The 16,853-nt window shown below is 42.5% G+C and overlaps 2 protein-coding genes across 2 annotated transcripts in view; one reads left to right on the top strand and one right to left on the bottom strand.

The window, feature by feature from the left end:
* The window catches only part of IQGAP1 (IQ motif containing GTPase activating protein 1), a 53,018-nt gene extending 52,641 nt beyond the window's left edge, over window positions 1-377 (bottom strand). Inside the window, exon 1 of the mRNA XM_064721918.1 lies at window positions 166-377. Coding sequence (XP_064577988.1) covers window positions 166-217 — 52 coding nt within the window. The 5' untranslated portion in view covers window positions 218-377. The remainder of the gene's footprint in view (window positions 1-165) is intronic.
* Window positions 378-3,532: 3,155 nt separating this feature from the next.
* Window positions 3,533-16,666, top strand: TUBGCP4 (tubulin gamma complex component 4). Its single transcript, XM_064722239.1, has 18 exons — window positions 3,533-3,641; window positions 3,748-3,876; window positions 4,442-4,564; window positions 4,949-5,002; window positions 5,463-5,519; window positions 6,064-6,143; window positions 6,761-6,962; window positions 8,889-9,054; window positions 10,192-10,316; window positions 10,974-11,024; window positions 11,391-11,496; window positions 11,818-11,925; window positions 12,156-12,294; window positions 12,814-12,991; window positions 13,751-13,885; window positions 14,885-15,001; window positions 15,426-15,565; window positions 15,871-16,666. Exons 1-18 carry the CDS (start codon window positions 3,564-3,566, stop codon window positions 15,881-15,883), a joined length of 2,001 nt encoding a protein of 666 aa, XP_064578309.1. The 5' UTR covers window positions 3,533-3,563; the 3' UTR covers window positions 15,884-16,666.
* Window positions 16,667-16,853: the final 187 nt, after the last annotated feature.

Below are 16,853 nucleotides of genomic sequence, written 5' to 3'. Positions count from 1 at the left end.
GCGCCCGCGGGGCAGTCCCGGAGCCCGGACCCCGCGGCTGCCCCCATGCCTGCGGTGACCAAGCCTCCCCTCCCAGCGCTGGACGCTGGAAGGCACGGACAGCTCGGGCGGGGCGTCGCTTGGCGGTCACGCGGATTCCCAGACCCCTGGGGTCCCGGTACTCACAGCCATAGTGGGGCCGAGACACGGCCAGCCCGTCCACGTCCTCCGCCGCCATGGCGCTGCGCTGGGCCGAGGCTAGCGGGAGCAGGGCGCGGCTGTTCCTCTTCCTGTGCACCGGGTGTGGCGGAGGAGGAGTCGCCCCTCCGCGCTCTCTCTCCCTCTCCCCGCCCCGGCCGCACCCTAGACGCCCCCGCCACCTTCGGCCGCCGCTGGAGCGAAACGACGAGTTGCGCAGTTCCCCTCCGGCCGGACCCAGCCCCCAGTCTAGCTCGGCCCATCCCGTAAACCTGACGGACCCGGCTCGGGCGCCTTGTCCCTCCCTCTCACAGGGCCAGCGCCCTGGCCCTGAATCTTCCTGTTAGCCTCATTCCTAACACCCAGCTAAGCTCTCAAACTCCGCCGGCATATGCGGCACAACCCAGGTCAACCTGGTCATGACCCACGTCTTACCCTCTCAGCCCTCCCAGCCCAGCCATGTGCGCCCAGCCCATGTGAGCCCCACTGCGTGCGGTGCAGCCTCATCAGCTCAGCCCCCACGGCCCGGCTGCCTCCCACATGCTGCTTTGCCTAAGCCCTCTTGTCCTGCCAGGTTCCCCAGCTGCATTGCCCTTCACAGTAGCAAAACCTGGCCTTGCTAGAAGCAGCCATGCCTTTCCATCTAAGCATCTCTACTGACCAAACCGTGGTAACTCACCTGAAATGTCAGCCACAAGTGGAAGCAGGGTGCCCAAAAACAATAGCAATATCCAGAAGCACTGCCATAGGAGAATCATGCCCTGAAAATTTCCTTCCCCTCAGTACATATTACTGTTGCTTTGCCTATTTCTTGTTCAAGGGTCAGAGCACTGACAATGCCAGCCACCATGTATCCATTTTAATTAGTTCCATGAATTTCAGTGCCAGGACATACATTTACTACCTAAGCCCATATTAAGTAATTTAGAAGACCAATAGCCTCTGTTAGGAAAAGCATCACCAGCAGGTAAGAGACATCCTTCTGGCTGTGGATTCAGTTTCAGCCTCCCCAGTACAAGGAAGACATGGACATAATAGAACAAGTACAGTCAAATTGATTAAGGGTTTGGAGCATCTGACATATGAGGAGAGCACAAGAGAACATGCCAAGAATCAGTGGGCAATGGACTGAAAAATATAAAAAGTCCCATTTCAACAAAATAAAAAATGTTTGTATTCTGAAGGTGATCCAACACTGGAACAAGTTACCTGGAGTTGTGGAGTCTCTGCCCCTGGAGACAGTTGAAGCCTAACTAGGCATAGTCCTGGACAAACCCACTTGAGTTCACCTGGTATTGAGGAAACAAGGTGGGACTAGAGACTTCTAGAGGTGTCACTTCCAAACTCAATGATTCCATGAGCCCATCAAAAAGTACATTTACTTACTATATATACTTAGGCAACAAGCAATAGGACAAGAAGACATAGTCTAAAGCTGTGCCAGGGCAGGTTTAGGTTGGACATTATGAAGAATTTCTTCACAGGAAGGGAAATTGGAATGGGCTGCCAAGGAACATGGTAGAGACATCATCCCTGGAAGTGTTAGAAGAAAGATTGGACATGGCACTTAGTGCCTCAGTCTAGTTGATGAGGTGGTGTTCTATCATTGGTTGGACTCAACAATCTTAGAGAACCTAATTGATTAAAGAAAGACATAATTCAATGGTTACAGAAATAACTACATTGGGGAATGCCAGACATAAATTACAAAACAAAAAGTTTCATAATACAGTTAGGGTTCTATTTATTAACATTTGCATTACTTCACATGTGGCCACTTGGAAGTTATGCAATGAGAAAACATTCAAAATAATGTTTATATGTAGACTGTGGAATGCAGAATTTATTTTGTTCCCCCTAAAAATCTCGTAACATTTTTTGCACAGTGCCACAATCCTCTCTCAAAAACATCTTATTCTGATAAGAAAAATAAAACACAATTATTACATATCATGAAAGAACCTTTCTGAACCTCTTCAAGGTTGTAGTCAACGGTACCTCTAACAGCTCCCCTGATTTAAGATTTCTGGTGTTTGTTATTGACTCTGCAAGATGTTTTTATTAGGAGCTGTGTATTTATGTCTAATTTATTGCCTTTCCTGTTCCTTGTTTTTTTTTTTTCCCTTAATATTGAATGAGCACTAGTCAGATGGCTCTGCAAGTATTATAGAGATACCTATTTTTCTCTCATTTCAAAATCTGAGCAACCAATTATGTAAAAAAATCTTTTAAGTTTTTGGTCTTAATGACTAATCACTAGGCTTCCCTAAGGAAACCAAAATCCTTTAAATAAACTAGTGTTATCTGTTCTTTTGCAGGGGTTTCCGGACGAAATGTTTACTGTGATATTTATGTCAAGGATGCATAACAAATTTCTAGCCCAACCCCCCAGTCTTTATTATGACGCTAGAAGGTTTGTCAACAGAAAGACGATAGTTTTATTATACTCATACATGATAAACAATAATGTTGGGGCTCCCAATTTACACATAAAGCTGTACAGCTAAAGATAGTACGTGCCCATATTCTTGCTACATTTCAGACCTTATTGTGGCAAGCTGAACCGAACAGAAATTAGATGACCCTTAAGCTAAGCAATCATTTCTTCTAAATGAAGAAGAGTAAAAATGCACATAGCGAAAAACACTGTCAAAAATTGGGGGGGAAATGAAAAAGAGGCTGCTAAAAAATACTTTATTTAATAACTTCATAGTTTTCAAACTAGACCGTTTTGAAGTTTTGAAGACTACCTGGCATACGACAGGAAGTGAAGGAAAGCAAGATATAATAAAGAGAGAAAGGTAAAACTGGCATTGATAAAACACTGACAGATAACCTGCGAAACCGATAAAGAAACCTACTGAGGCATACCGAAACCAAGCCTACATAGAAGGCTGCGAGTTTGCTGTTGTCCTGAATTGGGACCTCTCGAACAGGCACTTGCCATCACAGCCACTCACGTTACTGCACCGTCCTCCTGCCGCGAGCCAAAGCCAACGCGCCTCTGGAGCGGTCGGGAGTGAGCGGCGCCACGGCACCCCCCGCGCGACACCGCTTACGGCGACACCGCTCACGGCGACACCGCTTACGGCGACACCGCTCACGGCGATACCGCTTACGGAGACACCGCTCACGGCGCCCCCTCCTCACGGCGCCCCCTCCTCTGGGCACCCCTCTCGGCACCGCTCACGGCGGCACGCTTACGGCACCCCCTCCTCGCGGCGCCCTTGCTCACGGGCTCACGGCGCCCCTCACGGCACCGCTCACGGCGCCCCACGCGCCGCGCTCCGCCGTTCCGCCCTCCCCGTCTCCTCGGCGCCCTCCGCCCGCCGTTCCCGGCGGCCCCCGCGCTGCTCCCGGCAGCCCGCGCGGCTCCGCGCGGCAGGATGATCCACGAGCTGCTGCTGGCCCTGAGCGGGTACCCAGGGGCGGCCTTCACCTGGAGCAAGCGCGGCGGCCTCCAGGTGTGGCATGGCCCTGGGCAAAGCCCACCCCGGCTCCCGACCCGCCTGGTCCCTGCCCCCCACCCTGCGCGGCCCGTCCGTCCGTCACCGCTGTTTCCCCTTCCAGGTGTCTCAAGAGCTGCCGTTTCTGCATCCCAGCGAGACCAGCGTCCTCAACCGGCTCTGCCGCCTCGGCACCGACTACATCCGCTTCGCCGAATTCGTGGAGCAGTACACGGGACACGTACAGCAGCAGGTGGGGGCGCCGGGCCGAGGTATTTCCCGGGAAGAGCGCGGCAGGTGCTAGTAAGACCAAGCTGCCCAGGACACAGGAGTGGCCCGTGGCCCATACGCGCGCTCGCACCGAGCAGAGCTCCAGAAAGCTCTCTGCGATGCTTGTAAGGGAGGGTAGAGAGCAATGAAGAATGAATCAAATGTAAAATCTTATTCTTGGGGACGTCTTGTAATAATTTCTGACCACAGCAGACTGGCCAGTGTTTGTCAATTGAGCAGAATGCTCATGACTACCTCCTCATGATTTTCGAAGACCCTTGAGATCCAAGAGGCATACCTAAGTGAAAAGAAGCACTGGTATCAGTGGCTCCCAGCACTTTCATATGTCCACAAAAGAGCTAAATATAAGTCTGCTCAAGTAACTCTAATTGTGATGAGGTTCTATTTGTTTTTCTGATCACTTTGTGGTGAGCTAAGCATTTCAAGATGTTCTGAGCACTGACTACTGCTGTGATACTGCACAGATACTACGTTACGCTTCAGAGTTGTGTGAGGATGCTGATGCAGATTTTATTGTTTGGTTTCAGGATCACCATCCATCTCAGCAAAACCAGAGTGGATTGCATGGCATTTATTTGAGAGCCTTCTGTACAGGTCTTGATTCAGTGCTGCAGCCTTATCGACAGGCACTACTTGATCTAGAACAAGAGGTAAAGGAGAGAGATACAGAACAAGAGGCTGTAGTGCTGCTGACAGATTGTGGAAACTTGTCATTTCTGCAATTAATATATGAGTAGTAGTTTCTAAAATTAAACAAGGTATTTTCCTTTCCACGTTAGGGATGCCCTCCTCTGAGAATTATTCCTGTGAGATGCCATTGTAAATTACTTTTCATCCTATTAAGTATTGTCCCCTCTTCCTTCAGTTCAGTAAAGGCTTCATCTTTGTCTGCTGTCTCAGACTATTGTGGTTTCTGTTTTCAGTTTTAGAGGTTTTGATTAATCTCTACTAGACTAGTAACTGTCATACCTTGGGTAGTGTCACCATCCAGTGGTTGTGATAATTAATCTTCTTTAATTGCTTTATCTTTATAGTTTCTGGCTGACCCACATCTTTCCATCTCACATGTTAATTACTCCTTGGACCAGGTATGTCATGTTATTAAAGAGGTAGTGTTCTTTGCTTGCTCTTATCCCTCATTGAGTCTATCTAATAAGAAAGTGGGTGGATAAACGAGGCTTATTCCATCATGTCATGCCATTTCTGTCTAATGCCTCTACATCTGTAGTTCCTTAACCATGCTCAGAGGATCACCTGCACTTCAACACAAAGCTAAGATCCTCTACCTTGACCCTCACACATTGCTCACTGACTGTGTTTAGCCTGAACTACTGCTGGAATATAGTAACTTTGTGCATCTTGGCCCAGTGAAGGGAAGACATACTTCCTGGAGAGTTGCATGTCATGTTTCTAATTTGTGAGGAAACACAGATAATAGTTTTATTAAATTATTGTGTTCAGCTGCTGTCCACAGTTACTCAAGTACAGGTTTTTTTCTCTCTTCCTTACATAACAACCTAAAGCAATATTTCATTTCTTGTTCTGCAGTTTCAGTTACTCTTCCCCTCTGTAATGGTCATGGTGGAACAGATCAAAACTCAGAAGGTAAAGTAAAATTGCAGCTAGTTTCTCTTAACAGATTTTCTCTTTAACTGACAAAGTAATTTCTGCCCCTATTCCAGACTTCTAATACTAGAAAATAATGTAGTTCCAGTAAGGATGCCCTGTTACTAGTTCCACTGTAACTATTGAGACTATTTTACAAATTCATTTACACTGTATTTGAATTTTTCCCTTATCCCATAGTCTTTGATGTGCTGAATTTTATAGGACAGTATGCTCAGTAGGTTGGAATTTTTCTCTTCTGAGACTGTTTTTTCTGGCTGTTGCCTGAAATAAAAAAGACAGAGGCTAATGTTTTAAGAATCCAGAGATGCTTACATTTTTTTAAGGGAAAGTATTGAGAGAAACTTGAGTGTAAAGCCACACATAGAAGACCTTTTTCATCACTACATGCAGCATGTTACACCTTTCTTTCTGCAAGACTGTGAAGGCATTTTTTTGTTAGCTGAAAGTGTATTGCTTAAATGTATAAAAAGGTCAATACCTATCCAAATAACAGACCTAGTGTAACCTTTTCTTTCTCCAGATTCATGGGTGCCAGATATTGGAGACAGTCCACAAACATAGCTGTGGGGGGTTGCCTCCTGTTCGCAGTGCTCTTGAAAAGTATGTAGATCCAGTAAAACTATTACTTCATTCTTCTGGAGTTAGTGTCAAAGTGTTTCTTACTTGTTGAAACAGTACATGCAAAACAGCCTTGGTATAAAAGTAGAAATAGCATGCAGGAGAAAACTGTCACCATCCTCATTATTTATCTAAAGCAGGCTTCTGGTGAGAATTAAGGCTAAGGGCTTAGGAAACTTCAGACCCAGGTTTTTCTTCTTTTTTGTGCATATCACTGATCTCTGATCTTTGATCCTTCAAAATTATAAATGTGACTCTGTGAATGTTCTGATATTTGTATGTCCTTATGGAGAAAGTCAAACCACTTAAAATGTCCTTTGAGTAGAAACAGCAACCACTGCAGACTTATACCTCTGGTATACTAGCAGATTTCCATGGAGAAGCCACATATTCACAGGATATGTTAGCTTAGTTTTGCACCTTCTAGTTTTGTCCACCCTTGTTTAAAAAAAAAAATATATATATATATAAAATACCACATTAGGCATTTAGTACTTTCCATACTCCTTGGCTGACCAACTGGACTTTCTGGAACAACTTACAATGAGGTTTTCATTATTGTGTGCAAAAGCCTGACTGACTGTTTCACATGACCTCAGGATTCTGGCTGTGTGTCATGGAGTCATGTACAAGCAGCTCTCTGCCTGGATGCTGCATGGATTGCTACTAGACCAACATGAAGAGTTCTTTATCAAACAAGGCCCCTCTTCTGGAAATGTCCCTAGCCAACCTGAAGAAGATGACGATGACTTAGGAATTGGGGGTCTTACAGGAAAACAGCTACGAGAACTGCAGGACCTGGTAAGATCTATGAGTCATAACTTGGCATCTTTGGTTCTTAGTGAACTAAAGATGTGTATTGTATTCTACTTTGGTGCGAGCTATGCTAGACTATAATGAAACCTTCTAGGATGGTAAAGTGAAATAATACTGTAATAGGTTGCTGCTAGGCCTAAGGGGCAGAGACCTATTGTTTGGCACAGCTGGATAACTCCACGGCAGAAAGCCCTATGGATGGAATAGACGCTGATGTCAAGTAGTGGGAACTGCTGCATGCCCACTGCTCTTGACTGACTGGTTCCTCATTCCTTATGGTCAACACTGTGATCTGTTTAGCATAGGCAATGGTGATAGTGTGAACAATTCAAGAAACAGGGTGTGGGGAACATGGCTGTTGATTTGATTTGCACACTTTCTATGGGCACCTGGGTCAGGTGCCTTTCTTGTACAACCATTAGCTGTGCAAATGTTACATAACAGGTTAATGCTGCTGACATTACTGGTAAAAAATGTGTTATGTGAGAGTCAAGGGACTGCTAAGCAAGGGAGCAACCTGCCGGCAACTGGTGAAATGTGGTAACACTTCCTGTAGATGCTATACAATTAGAGTGCCCTTTTGCAAAGCACCTTTCTCAATGGAGTAGTCTTCCACACTGAGCATTTGAATAGTGTCTGAATAGAGGATAGTGTGGAGCAAGTGTGGAGCAAGTTCAACTCAAAATTTACCCTCTAGTGAGGGTAAATCTACCCTATGGTGAGAAAACATTTCATGGGCACTTATGGAGTTAGTGTGGTACATGCAGCTTTGCTGTAACTACACAGAAACTGTGTTACATACTAATTAGGTGCCCTGTGCCAACAGTCTCTGCTGAAAATGGACTACACCCAGAGAAAAACAGGGAAAAACTTTAAAAGGCAGTTAGTGGAAAAATCTGTTACTTCACTATATTGGATAAAGAAAGTGAAAATTGTTCAGTCTTCTAGGTTCATGGTGGAAATTGCAGACTAAGCAACTTCTTTCTTCAGTATTATCGACTAACAGCATTGGCAATTTTTCAAAGAGTAAAATAGGAACTCTGAGTTTTAGTGGAATAGATCAATGAAATACTTGGGTACTGCCTCATCTAAAAGTGTTGCTAGAATCTTAAGAATTGCCAACCTGTTAACATCAATATACAAATTATTACTGAATTTTCCTATTGAAATAAAGAATTTTGTAGATGGCAAACATTCTCAAAACCGTGGGTGATTTTTTTCTGGATTACGGAGCACTGAAACTAATTCTGCAGTAACAAGAAAGCCAGATGAGATTATTAATATTGCATTCATGAAGGAAGATCCTGCCTCCATACCTGGAGTTTCTTATTAACATTCAGAAAAAAAATTAATAACTTACTGTATTGTTCTAAGACAACTTTCACAGGAACTGAGAAAATTGCCTTATCTTTGCTAGTAATCCTTTGGATCTTTATCCTATTTGCTTACTAGTGGAAGTGTTTATATTTGGCCTGTATCACAAGTGTTCTAACAGTGTTGAAACATAGGAATGGGTGTAGGGGAGGATTATTTTTGGTAATGCCAGTTAACATTTTTATGGCAGCAAAGGACTGATGTTATGCGTTTGCAATAACACTCCTTTTTCTTATGTATCATAACCCTTCAATACAGCCAATTTGTTGCAGTTCCACAGAGTTTTAACTTTTTTTTTCCCCCTTCTGCTGCACTCTGATGGAACCAATATCTCCAGGGAGATCTGCTAGCATACCAGAAGTATAAGGAAGATTACTGGCTTAGTTAAATGATACAAATCAGTTCTGCTACCTTTCTGCTTACTTCCAAAGCTCTTAAATGCCCCCTTCACACACATTCCCCTTTATACACCTTTTCTGTCTGGTTTCCTGACACTGTTTTGCACTTGATTTTTGTTTTCCCTGGTGTCTCTGGCAGCGCTTGATTGAGGAGGAGAACATGTTAGCTCCATCTCTAAAGCAGTTTTCTTTGAGAGTAGAAATGCTGCCTTCATACATTCCTGTACGGGTTGCTGAGAAGATCCTCTTTGTGGGAGAATCTGTTCAGATGTTTGAGAATCAGAATGTTAACCTGACCAGAAAAGGTAAGGAACATCTTTCTTGCAACCTTTGCTCAGTTATGAGTAACTGACATGTAGTTTCCAAAATGCCACATTAATTAATTCCTCAACAGTCACTGACTATTGGCCATTATTCTTCAGACTGTATGGATAGTTGTGCCGGGACAGAGCAGTAGTCCCAGTGTTCTGCTTCTGATTGATTCCAAGGGAGAGGTGTAAAAACAGGATGAGTAGATTAACACTTTCCAAACATAGTCTCTAGGTTTCCAGCAGCAAGTTACTATGTGATTTGCTCTGCGTAAGGCAATTGCAAAGGCCTTGATTTCTTTTCAGTTTGCATCCCTCTCCCTAAAGACTGCAAAATGACACAAAGGCACATCTTGCTCTGTATATATTGCAGAATGGTGTCATGGGATTAACTTGCATCCACAAACATGAGAGATTCACTTGCAAGGTAGTCCCAAAGTTGCTATAAAAGACAAATTATATGGAGCCTTAAAGACAGCAAGGGAGAGAAATTTCTAGGTGATAGTTCACTTTGAGAGCTTGAAAAGTTTACATTGAAGGTGGTTTGTGAAATATATTTCTACGCCAGTGGGGGAGGACTGCTGTGGTGGCACTACCTTGAGCATACCTATGCAAAAGTACTTCAATTACTTGAGTGACATTACAGAGAACAAAGGACCAATTCAGGTGGACTGTTTTCTTGCAGTAGCAGAAGCGGGGGGGGCGGGAAATTTGTCTTCTAGCTCAGTTGGTTAAAAAAACACAAAGTCCCCAAGTTCAGGCAGTAGGATAGATTTGAAAGAGGCAGGGGTAAGGGAAGACCCAAACCAGCTGGGTAATGTTGCAGAAAAGTTTGTGGGTTTGAAGATCTAGCTCAGTCCTCGAAAAAGGGCTTTTAGCAGCAACCATTTATGTAGAAAATATTTGGGGGTTTTACTGATACCACAGCACTGCCGAGGCAAGTAAATATACTGCAACTGTACATGCAATAGTAATGTTATACCTTTGTTCTTGTACTTTAAAGCCTCCTCTTCACGTTCCTTGCCAGACCTGAAACAGTGCTGCCTGGAGAGCCTTTCTGTTCCTCTGTTCTGTCTGCACATCTCCAAATGGCATCCATTTTTACTCTCTGAAATTCTTCTCATTGCTGCACAGGCTCCATCCTAAAAAACCAGGAGGACACTTTTGCAGCAGAGCTACATCGACTCAAGCAGCAACCGCTTTTTAGTTTGGTAGACTTTGAATCAGTGGTTGACTGGATACGGAGCACCGTTGCTGAGGTGAGCATCCTAGGAAGGGTAACTACTATGCAGGCTGAGAAGCTCTTTTGTTAAGGACTTGGAAGAAGAGGGCTCGTCAGTGCCAGTGACTGAACAAACATTTCAGTGGTGCAGCTGTTCTAACTGGTCTCAGAACTTCTAGTCACAAAAGGTCATTAACAAATACTATGCTCTTTCATGAGGGAAAGAAGGGAGTTAATGGTGGTTTTTTTTTATTTCACTTGAAATTATTTCAGAACTTTTCATTTGCTTTCAGCATAATAGAGGGCATCTTGCTGGGCACATGCTTTGGCAGTTTTTAATCTTTTTTTCACTTGGGGCAGGGAGGAGAACCTAAGAAAAGGGGGAGGTTAGAGAATCAAGAACAAAGCTGGAGTAGAACTGGTTTCATAGAAATTTGCATTCTTTTGCCACAGGTCTTCAGGTTTCTTAGGCAGAGTTTTTGCCAATATATATCAAGAATTTTAACTGGTAGCATGAACTGCTACACAGGACTCTGACTGTGTTCTGTTGTAGTTTATATAGTATTTTGTATAGGTGCTCTTTTTGTATGCATCGCAAGTGTTTTAAGACAGCAGCTACTCTTCTCTCTGAATGGCCAAGATAATTCTGAGGGGAGATTTCTGTTGTTTCATTTGATTTTTGTATTTTCACTAGCATCTTTGGAAACTGATGGTGGAGGAATCGGATCTACTAGGACAACTGAAGGTAATGCAACTGCTACTTTATTTTTGCTAAAGCAGCTGTTTCTTCTCTTCTTTGTTTCTTTCTATTAAATACTTTGCTGCCTTACACTCTGGGCTTTCTTCATTTAGGTAAAGCTGTTTTCACTTTCCAGTCTCAAGATTGGCCAGGTTCTATCACTGTATGCTCAAAGACAGAGTTAGAGGGATGTGTACTTTGCATCTTGAAGCAAACAAACGCAGCGTAGACTTTTTGGTCAGTGAATGAAATTCAGAGCTGTGTTTAGAAACAGCACTTGTCCAAATAATAAAAATGGGTGCAATCAGCTAGGATGCTTAAAATTTCTGCTCAGTTTTTAGTATGTTAGGTACAACAAACTTATCTCCACAGATTATAAAAGACTTTTACCTTTTGGGAAGAGGTGAGCTGTTTCAGGCTTTCATAGACACCGCACAGCACATGTTAAAGACACCACCTACGGCTGTAACGGAACATGGTGAGTGTTGCTTATTTGCTAACCAACTGGCCTCATTGTGGTATAACAGGAAAGTGGTAAGCCATGTCCAGTACAGAAGAGTTCTGTCTTAACTCTCTAGTTTTGAAACTACAGCACTTGTGAATGAGAATGTCCCAGAAAGTGAGTGAAAACAATCTCTCAGAAACCTTCTAATGGCAGGTATTTGAAACTGTAATTAAAAGAAAAGAGTGTCAATAGTGCATCAATTTTGTCTTTTAGGACCAAGAGTAAATAATTAATGGGTGCAAAATTAGCACTAGCTGCATCATCTTGTGCTGATACATCTTCTCTTGTTGTCAGATGTCAACATTGCATTTCAGCTGTCTGCTCATAAGGTACTGTTAGATGATGACAACCTTCTTCCTCTTCTTCACTTAACCATTGAGTATCATGGAAAGGAACATAAAGGTATCTACTTGCATTTTTAGATGTAAATTAAGAGGAGAGATGGTGACCTTGTTCTTAAATTGATTACTTACCCTTCTCTCAAGTTAAAGAAATGCTAATTTTTACCCTTTACTGCCCTATGTGTTGGCCTAGACTACTTTGGCTCCTCTTAATTCTTTTCTTCCTCTTTTCCTTGCCATGGTTGCACTGACTGAGAAGATGACATAATTCAGCACCTTATTTGTTTTTAGATACTTCCCAGACTCGTGAAGGGCCTTCTCGGGAATTATCTCCACGTGAAGCCCCCACATCTGGATGGGCAGCTCTGGGCCTTTCTTACAAAGTTCAGTGGCCACTGCACATTCTTTTTACTCCTGCTGTTCTCGAGAAGTAAGTACTAGGTGTGGTCTTTTTATATTCATCTGTATGTTCCCTGATGTGAGGCATTCACTAGTGTGTTGGGGGATTTTATTCTCTATGGAGAGAAAGACAGAGCAATTGCTCCCTGAACCTTAAAATGGTTCATTCCATTTACTCGTATTGAAAGTACTTGTAATGACAGTAAGACCTGCAAGATGCTGACAGATCTGCATTGATTTACAAACAGCACTACTTTGACAGTGTTTTCATTGACAGCTCCCCTCCTTACACTGAAACTAACTTCATATTTTTTAGGTCACTAATCAGTACAAGCAGAAATCTTGCTCTGCAAGATGTGCCATGGGGCACATGGGCCATGACCTGACTGGCCCTAACTATTGGCAGTCACCGCCTGTTTCTTTTTCCAGTCTTGCATTGTTACATTCTCCAATAACTCCAGTAGCACTGAACTCCAGTACTCCAGTAACTCCATTTTCCAGTAACAGAGGAAGATTTTAGTCTTAAACAACTTTGTACTTTTGGTTGTAGGTACAACGTTGTGTTCAAATACCTGCTGAGTGTGCGACGAGTTCAGGCTGAGCTGCAGCACTGCTGGGCTCTCCAGATGCAACGTAAACACCTAAAATCTAATAGAACAGATGCCATCAAGTGGCGTCTGAGGGATCACATGGCTTTCCTTGTGGACAATCTTCAGTATTATCTGCAGGTCAGTATAACAGAGAAAGATAAATTGTATCAGTTAATCAGAAACTGGGAGAAATGCATGGAGGGAGCACTGAAGACCTATCTCGAGTTTCTGATTCCTTGTACCTTAAGGAAATCAGGATTTCCTTTGCAAGTCTAGAGATTCCTCCAGACTACTGCTCCAATTACGAAGTCTTTGGACTTGTGAATCAGTGAAATGGAGGAGTTCTTTAGTAGCTCTCTAATGCTACTAAATGTTTGTGAGAAACCACTCATCTCTGAAGGATCATCATTAAGATACCATCCTGGTTCCTTCTCTAGCCTCTAAGTAAACTCTACTTTGAGTGAAGTTTTGGGCTTTTTTGTTTGGTTTTTAAAGAACTGAGAGGGAGCCTGGATTTCTAAATTCTCCACAGTAATGTGGCTGAGCTTTTGTACTGCAGCCTTTGCCCTAAGATTCCGAATAGTATCTCCCAGTATAAAATTCAGAAATTACTACAATCAAATACCTTTGTCTACATGCTAGCTATATACCTTTCCTTCGTTAAAGCTATATACCTTTCTACTTAGATATTACTTAGGCATCAAAAATTGTTGCATACCCCACATTATGTACTGCTATTGTATATAATTCATTGATCAGCCAAAGAGAAGGGGATCCTCAGCCTATAACATAAAGGTAGCAATAAGGAAAGTAAATTTCTTATTCCAAACTTCTGGCTGGTCTGAAGCGCTCCCAGTTCCTCAAACCACTAATGAGGTATCTTCATATACTCATCAGGTCGATGTACTGGAGTCTCAGTTCTCACAGCTTCTGCAGCAGATAAATGCCACAAGAGATTTTGAGAGTATACGATTGGCTCATGATCATTTCCTAAGTAATTTGTTGGCTCAGTCTTTCATCCTTCTAAAACCTGTAAGTAGGTCTTGTTTTCACCTTTTTCTACCAATTTTCCAAGTGCCCTAAGAAACACACCTTTTTTAACAGATATGACAAATCACATCTTTAAAACAGATCAGTGATAATCTCCTGCAGACTACAATTCTAGGAGTTAGGCAGGTATAAACTATAACTGATAATTGAATTAAGATCGTCTATTTTACAGTTGGTGAGTGTGAATGCTGTATTCCTGGCAATTCTAAGTCAAGCTTATTTCAGTGTTCAGTTAACTTTAATAATTTGTATTTTATCACTATGTTTTTATCACAGGCTATTTTATTAAAGAAGAACTAATGAGCATAGTGCTGGGAACTGTATTCCTGAGGGATTCACAGATATGGGTTAGACTAGGAAAAATTTCATCTTCTACTTAAGAGAAAAGATTAGTTGTGATGTTCCTGAGTGGACTTAGGGTGTTTTTAATTTCATTTAAAAAAAAAAAAAAGTTAGAAGTATTTTTATAAACAGCATCACAAAAACATCTGCAAAGAAGGTTAGTTTCAATGAAACACAACGTCTCTGTGCTCATCTATGAGGTTATTATAGAATAAAGATGTCAGAATAGTAATTACACAGTCAGATAACTGATACAATGGAAATTCCTAGTTTAGTGAACAGTGAAAGAACCACAGCTCTTGTTGGTCTTTATCCTGCCTTCTTAATCCCAAAGCTGCAGTGATGACCTGCTGGTTAGATAGAGAAGCCAGTGTTCAACTCCTGTGCCTATCTGGATGGTTAATTGCTGTTTTCCCAGAAAAGTCAGCAAAAGGTTGTGGGAGGGGCAGAGGGGAGATGCAGCATAACATTTAAATCCTTTTTCCATAGAAAACTTTTTTAAAATGCTGCATCAATATCTTCCTGAATAAAAAGTACAGTATCAGAAACATCTTTGTTATGAATGCTACAACTTTTCTGCTTTCTCTCTGTGTATGAACTCTGTTTCAACTATTAACTTGTACTTTTTATTCCATGTAGGTTTTCCACTGCTTAAATGAAATTCTGGATCTTTGTCATAGCTTTTGTTCTCTGGTCAGTCAGAATCTGGGTCCCTTAGATGAACGGGGAGCTGCACAACTCAGTATTTTGGTGAAGGTGAATTTGTTTCTGTGGATCTGTTCTCCTCCCATGCAAACATTTTAACTAAGCAGTTTTCTTGGCTTTAAAAGTTCTAGAAGAACTGTGAGTGTAAGCCAAGACCCTCTATGTAAGTGCTTGTAATTATTTTACCTAATCAACTTGAGTTGGAAATTCTGTGTGCACAGAGAGGCAGAATGAGGGCAGATACTGGAATAGAAAGGAGGCAGAGGTTGATACCTCTACACCTCCTTTTGTATAACTAACATCTAGGAGTTCTTGTGGCTCACAGCTTACCTTATCCTGGACCACAAGCATTGCATCTCTTGTAGTGATTCTCTTCTTCAGGCTGTTATAGGACTGGGTAGGCAGAAACAGAGATGAGATGCTTGTTTTCCTTCTCTTCTGAGAAGGCCCAGAATTGACATTTCCAAATTTGTAGGGATTCAGTCGTCAGTCATCACTGCTCTTCAAGATTCTCTCTAGCGTTCGCAATCATCAGATAAACTCCGACTTAGCTCAACTGCTGCTACGCTTGGATTATAACAAATACTACACCCAGGCTGGAGGAACCTTGGGCAGGTAGGAATATCTTGAGGGCTGCTTGTAGCATTATCCTGAGGTACTTGAAGTACAAAGCCATTTTTTATTGATGGCTTCTAATTATTATGACTTACACTAAGTGTTGATAAATACTATGACAGAAAAATAACAATAATAAATCAGCATATGGTAATTTTTGGGTTTCATATGCTTTCTTCCCATTGAGTTTCTTTTGGCAGAAAGTTGAACAAGCTGCTAGCTCATATTGGCCAGAAAATGCTGGTGTGGGTTGGTAAAGGGAATTACTTTCAACATGTAGCTAATATTGTACCTTTCTCTTGCAGTTTTGGAGTTTAAGCACTGAAGGCCTTTGCTTCAGGCTGTGACTAGTGATGCATCAAGCACTGGAGACTGGCGCTCTTGGACAGTTGCAGAGTTTGCGCTCAGATTTTTCTTTGTAGCCGGCTTTTGCCTGATGAAATGCTGTTTCACAGGGAATTGGCAGGAATTGCCTCTTATCTGAGGCTGCCCAGCAATTACAGAAAGCTATTCTATTTCTTCAAGAAATCAAAAAAATATGCTTTCTGCAGCCCTGCATATACTTATAGGTGCTTCCAGGGAGGCAGTCTGAACCTCTTCAGAAAGTGAAAAACCAGAATTAGATGTCTGGACTCTTCAGCTGGACTGTGTTCCACTTCAAGTTTGAGTATGGAGGAATTAATCCTCTTCTAAGTTTTGGCTGTATTCAGAAGTTCCACTTGTGTAGTAAGCTGATTTACAGTACACAATGTCTTCTAGTCAAACACCACCAGATAAATGAAACAACAGTAGCAATTTTCAATTGAGGTGAAGGGGGAGGGAAAAAGAAATATTTTTTAAGTCTCTAGTGCACTAGTCTAGTATATGTGCATAGATCAGGGAGACACTGTGGGCTTTCTCTGTACAATTTAATAGTTTATGTGCTAAAATTACACTTGCCAAGACAGGAGCCTTGCCCTGTTTGAGTGGAAAGGGCTGGCAGGAAAATGGTAAGGAGATGCTTACCTGGGATGTTCACCTGTGCTATTCTCATTCCAGACGATTTAGAATGCTACTAGTGACTACCCTACTGAACCAAAATAAAAATATCTTGTCGTGCAATTATATGGAGTATTGTCAATGTCTGCACCCTAGTGAAAAGGGAATATGTATGGCATGGTCTTGTCTGTCACTGAAGAGCGTGATCTGGCAGGAACTCTTGCCTGTTACTAAGATTTCCTAGCCTTGCTATAATGAACAGACCCTTGAATGACTGGCAAAAGAGAAGCCTCCAGTCCATCACTAGGGT

Source organism: Zonotrichia leucophrys, chromosome 10 (assembly GCF_028769735.1).
Source record: "Zonotrichia leucophrys gambelii isolate GWCS_2022_RI chromosome 10, RI_Zleu_2.0, whole genome shotgun sequence".
Classification (NCBI taxonomy): domain Eukaryota; kingdom Metazoa; phylum Chordata; class Aves; order Passeriformes; family Passerellidae; genus Zonotrichia; species Zonotrichia leucophrys.
Note: the sequence above shows the minus strand (reverse complement) of the source record. Positions and strands in the feature narration are given on the sequence as shown.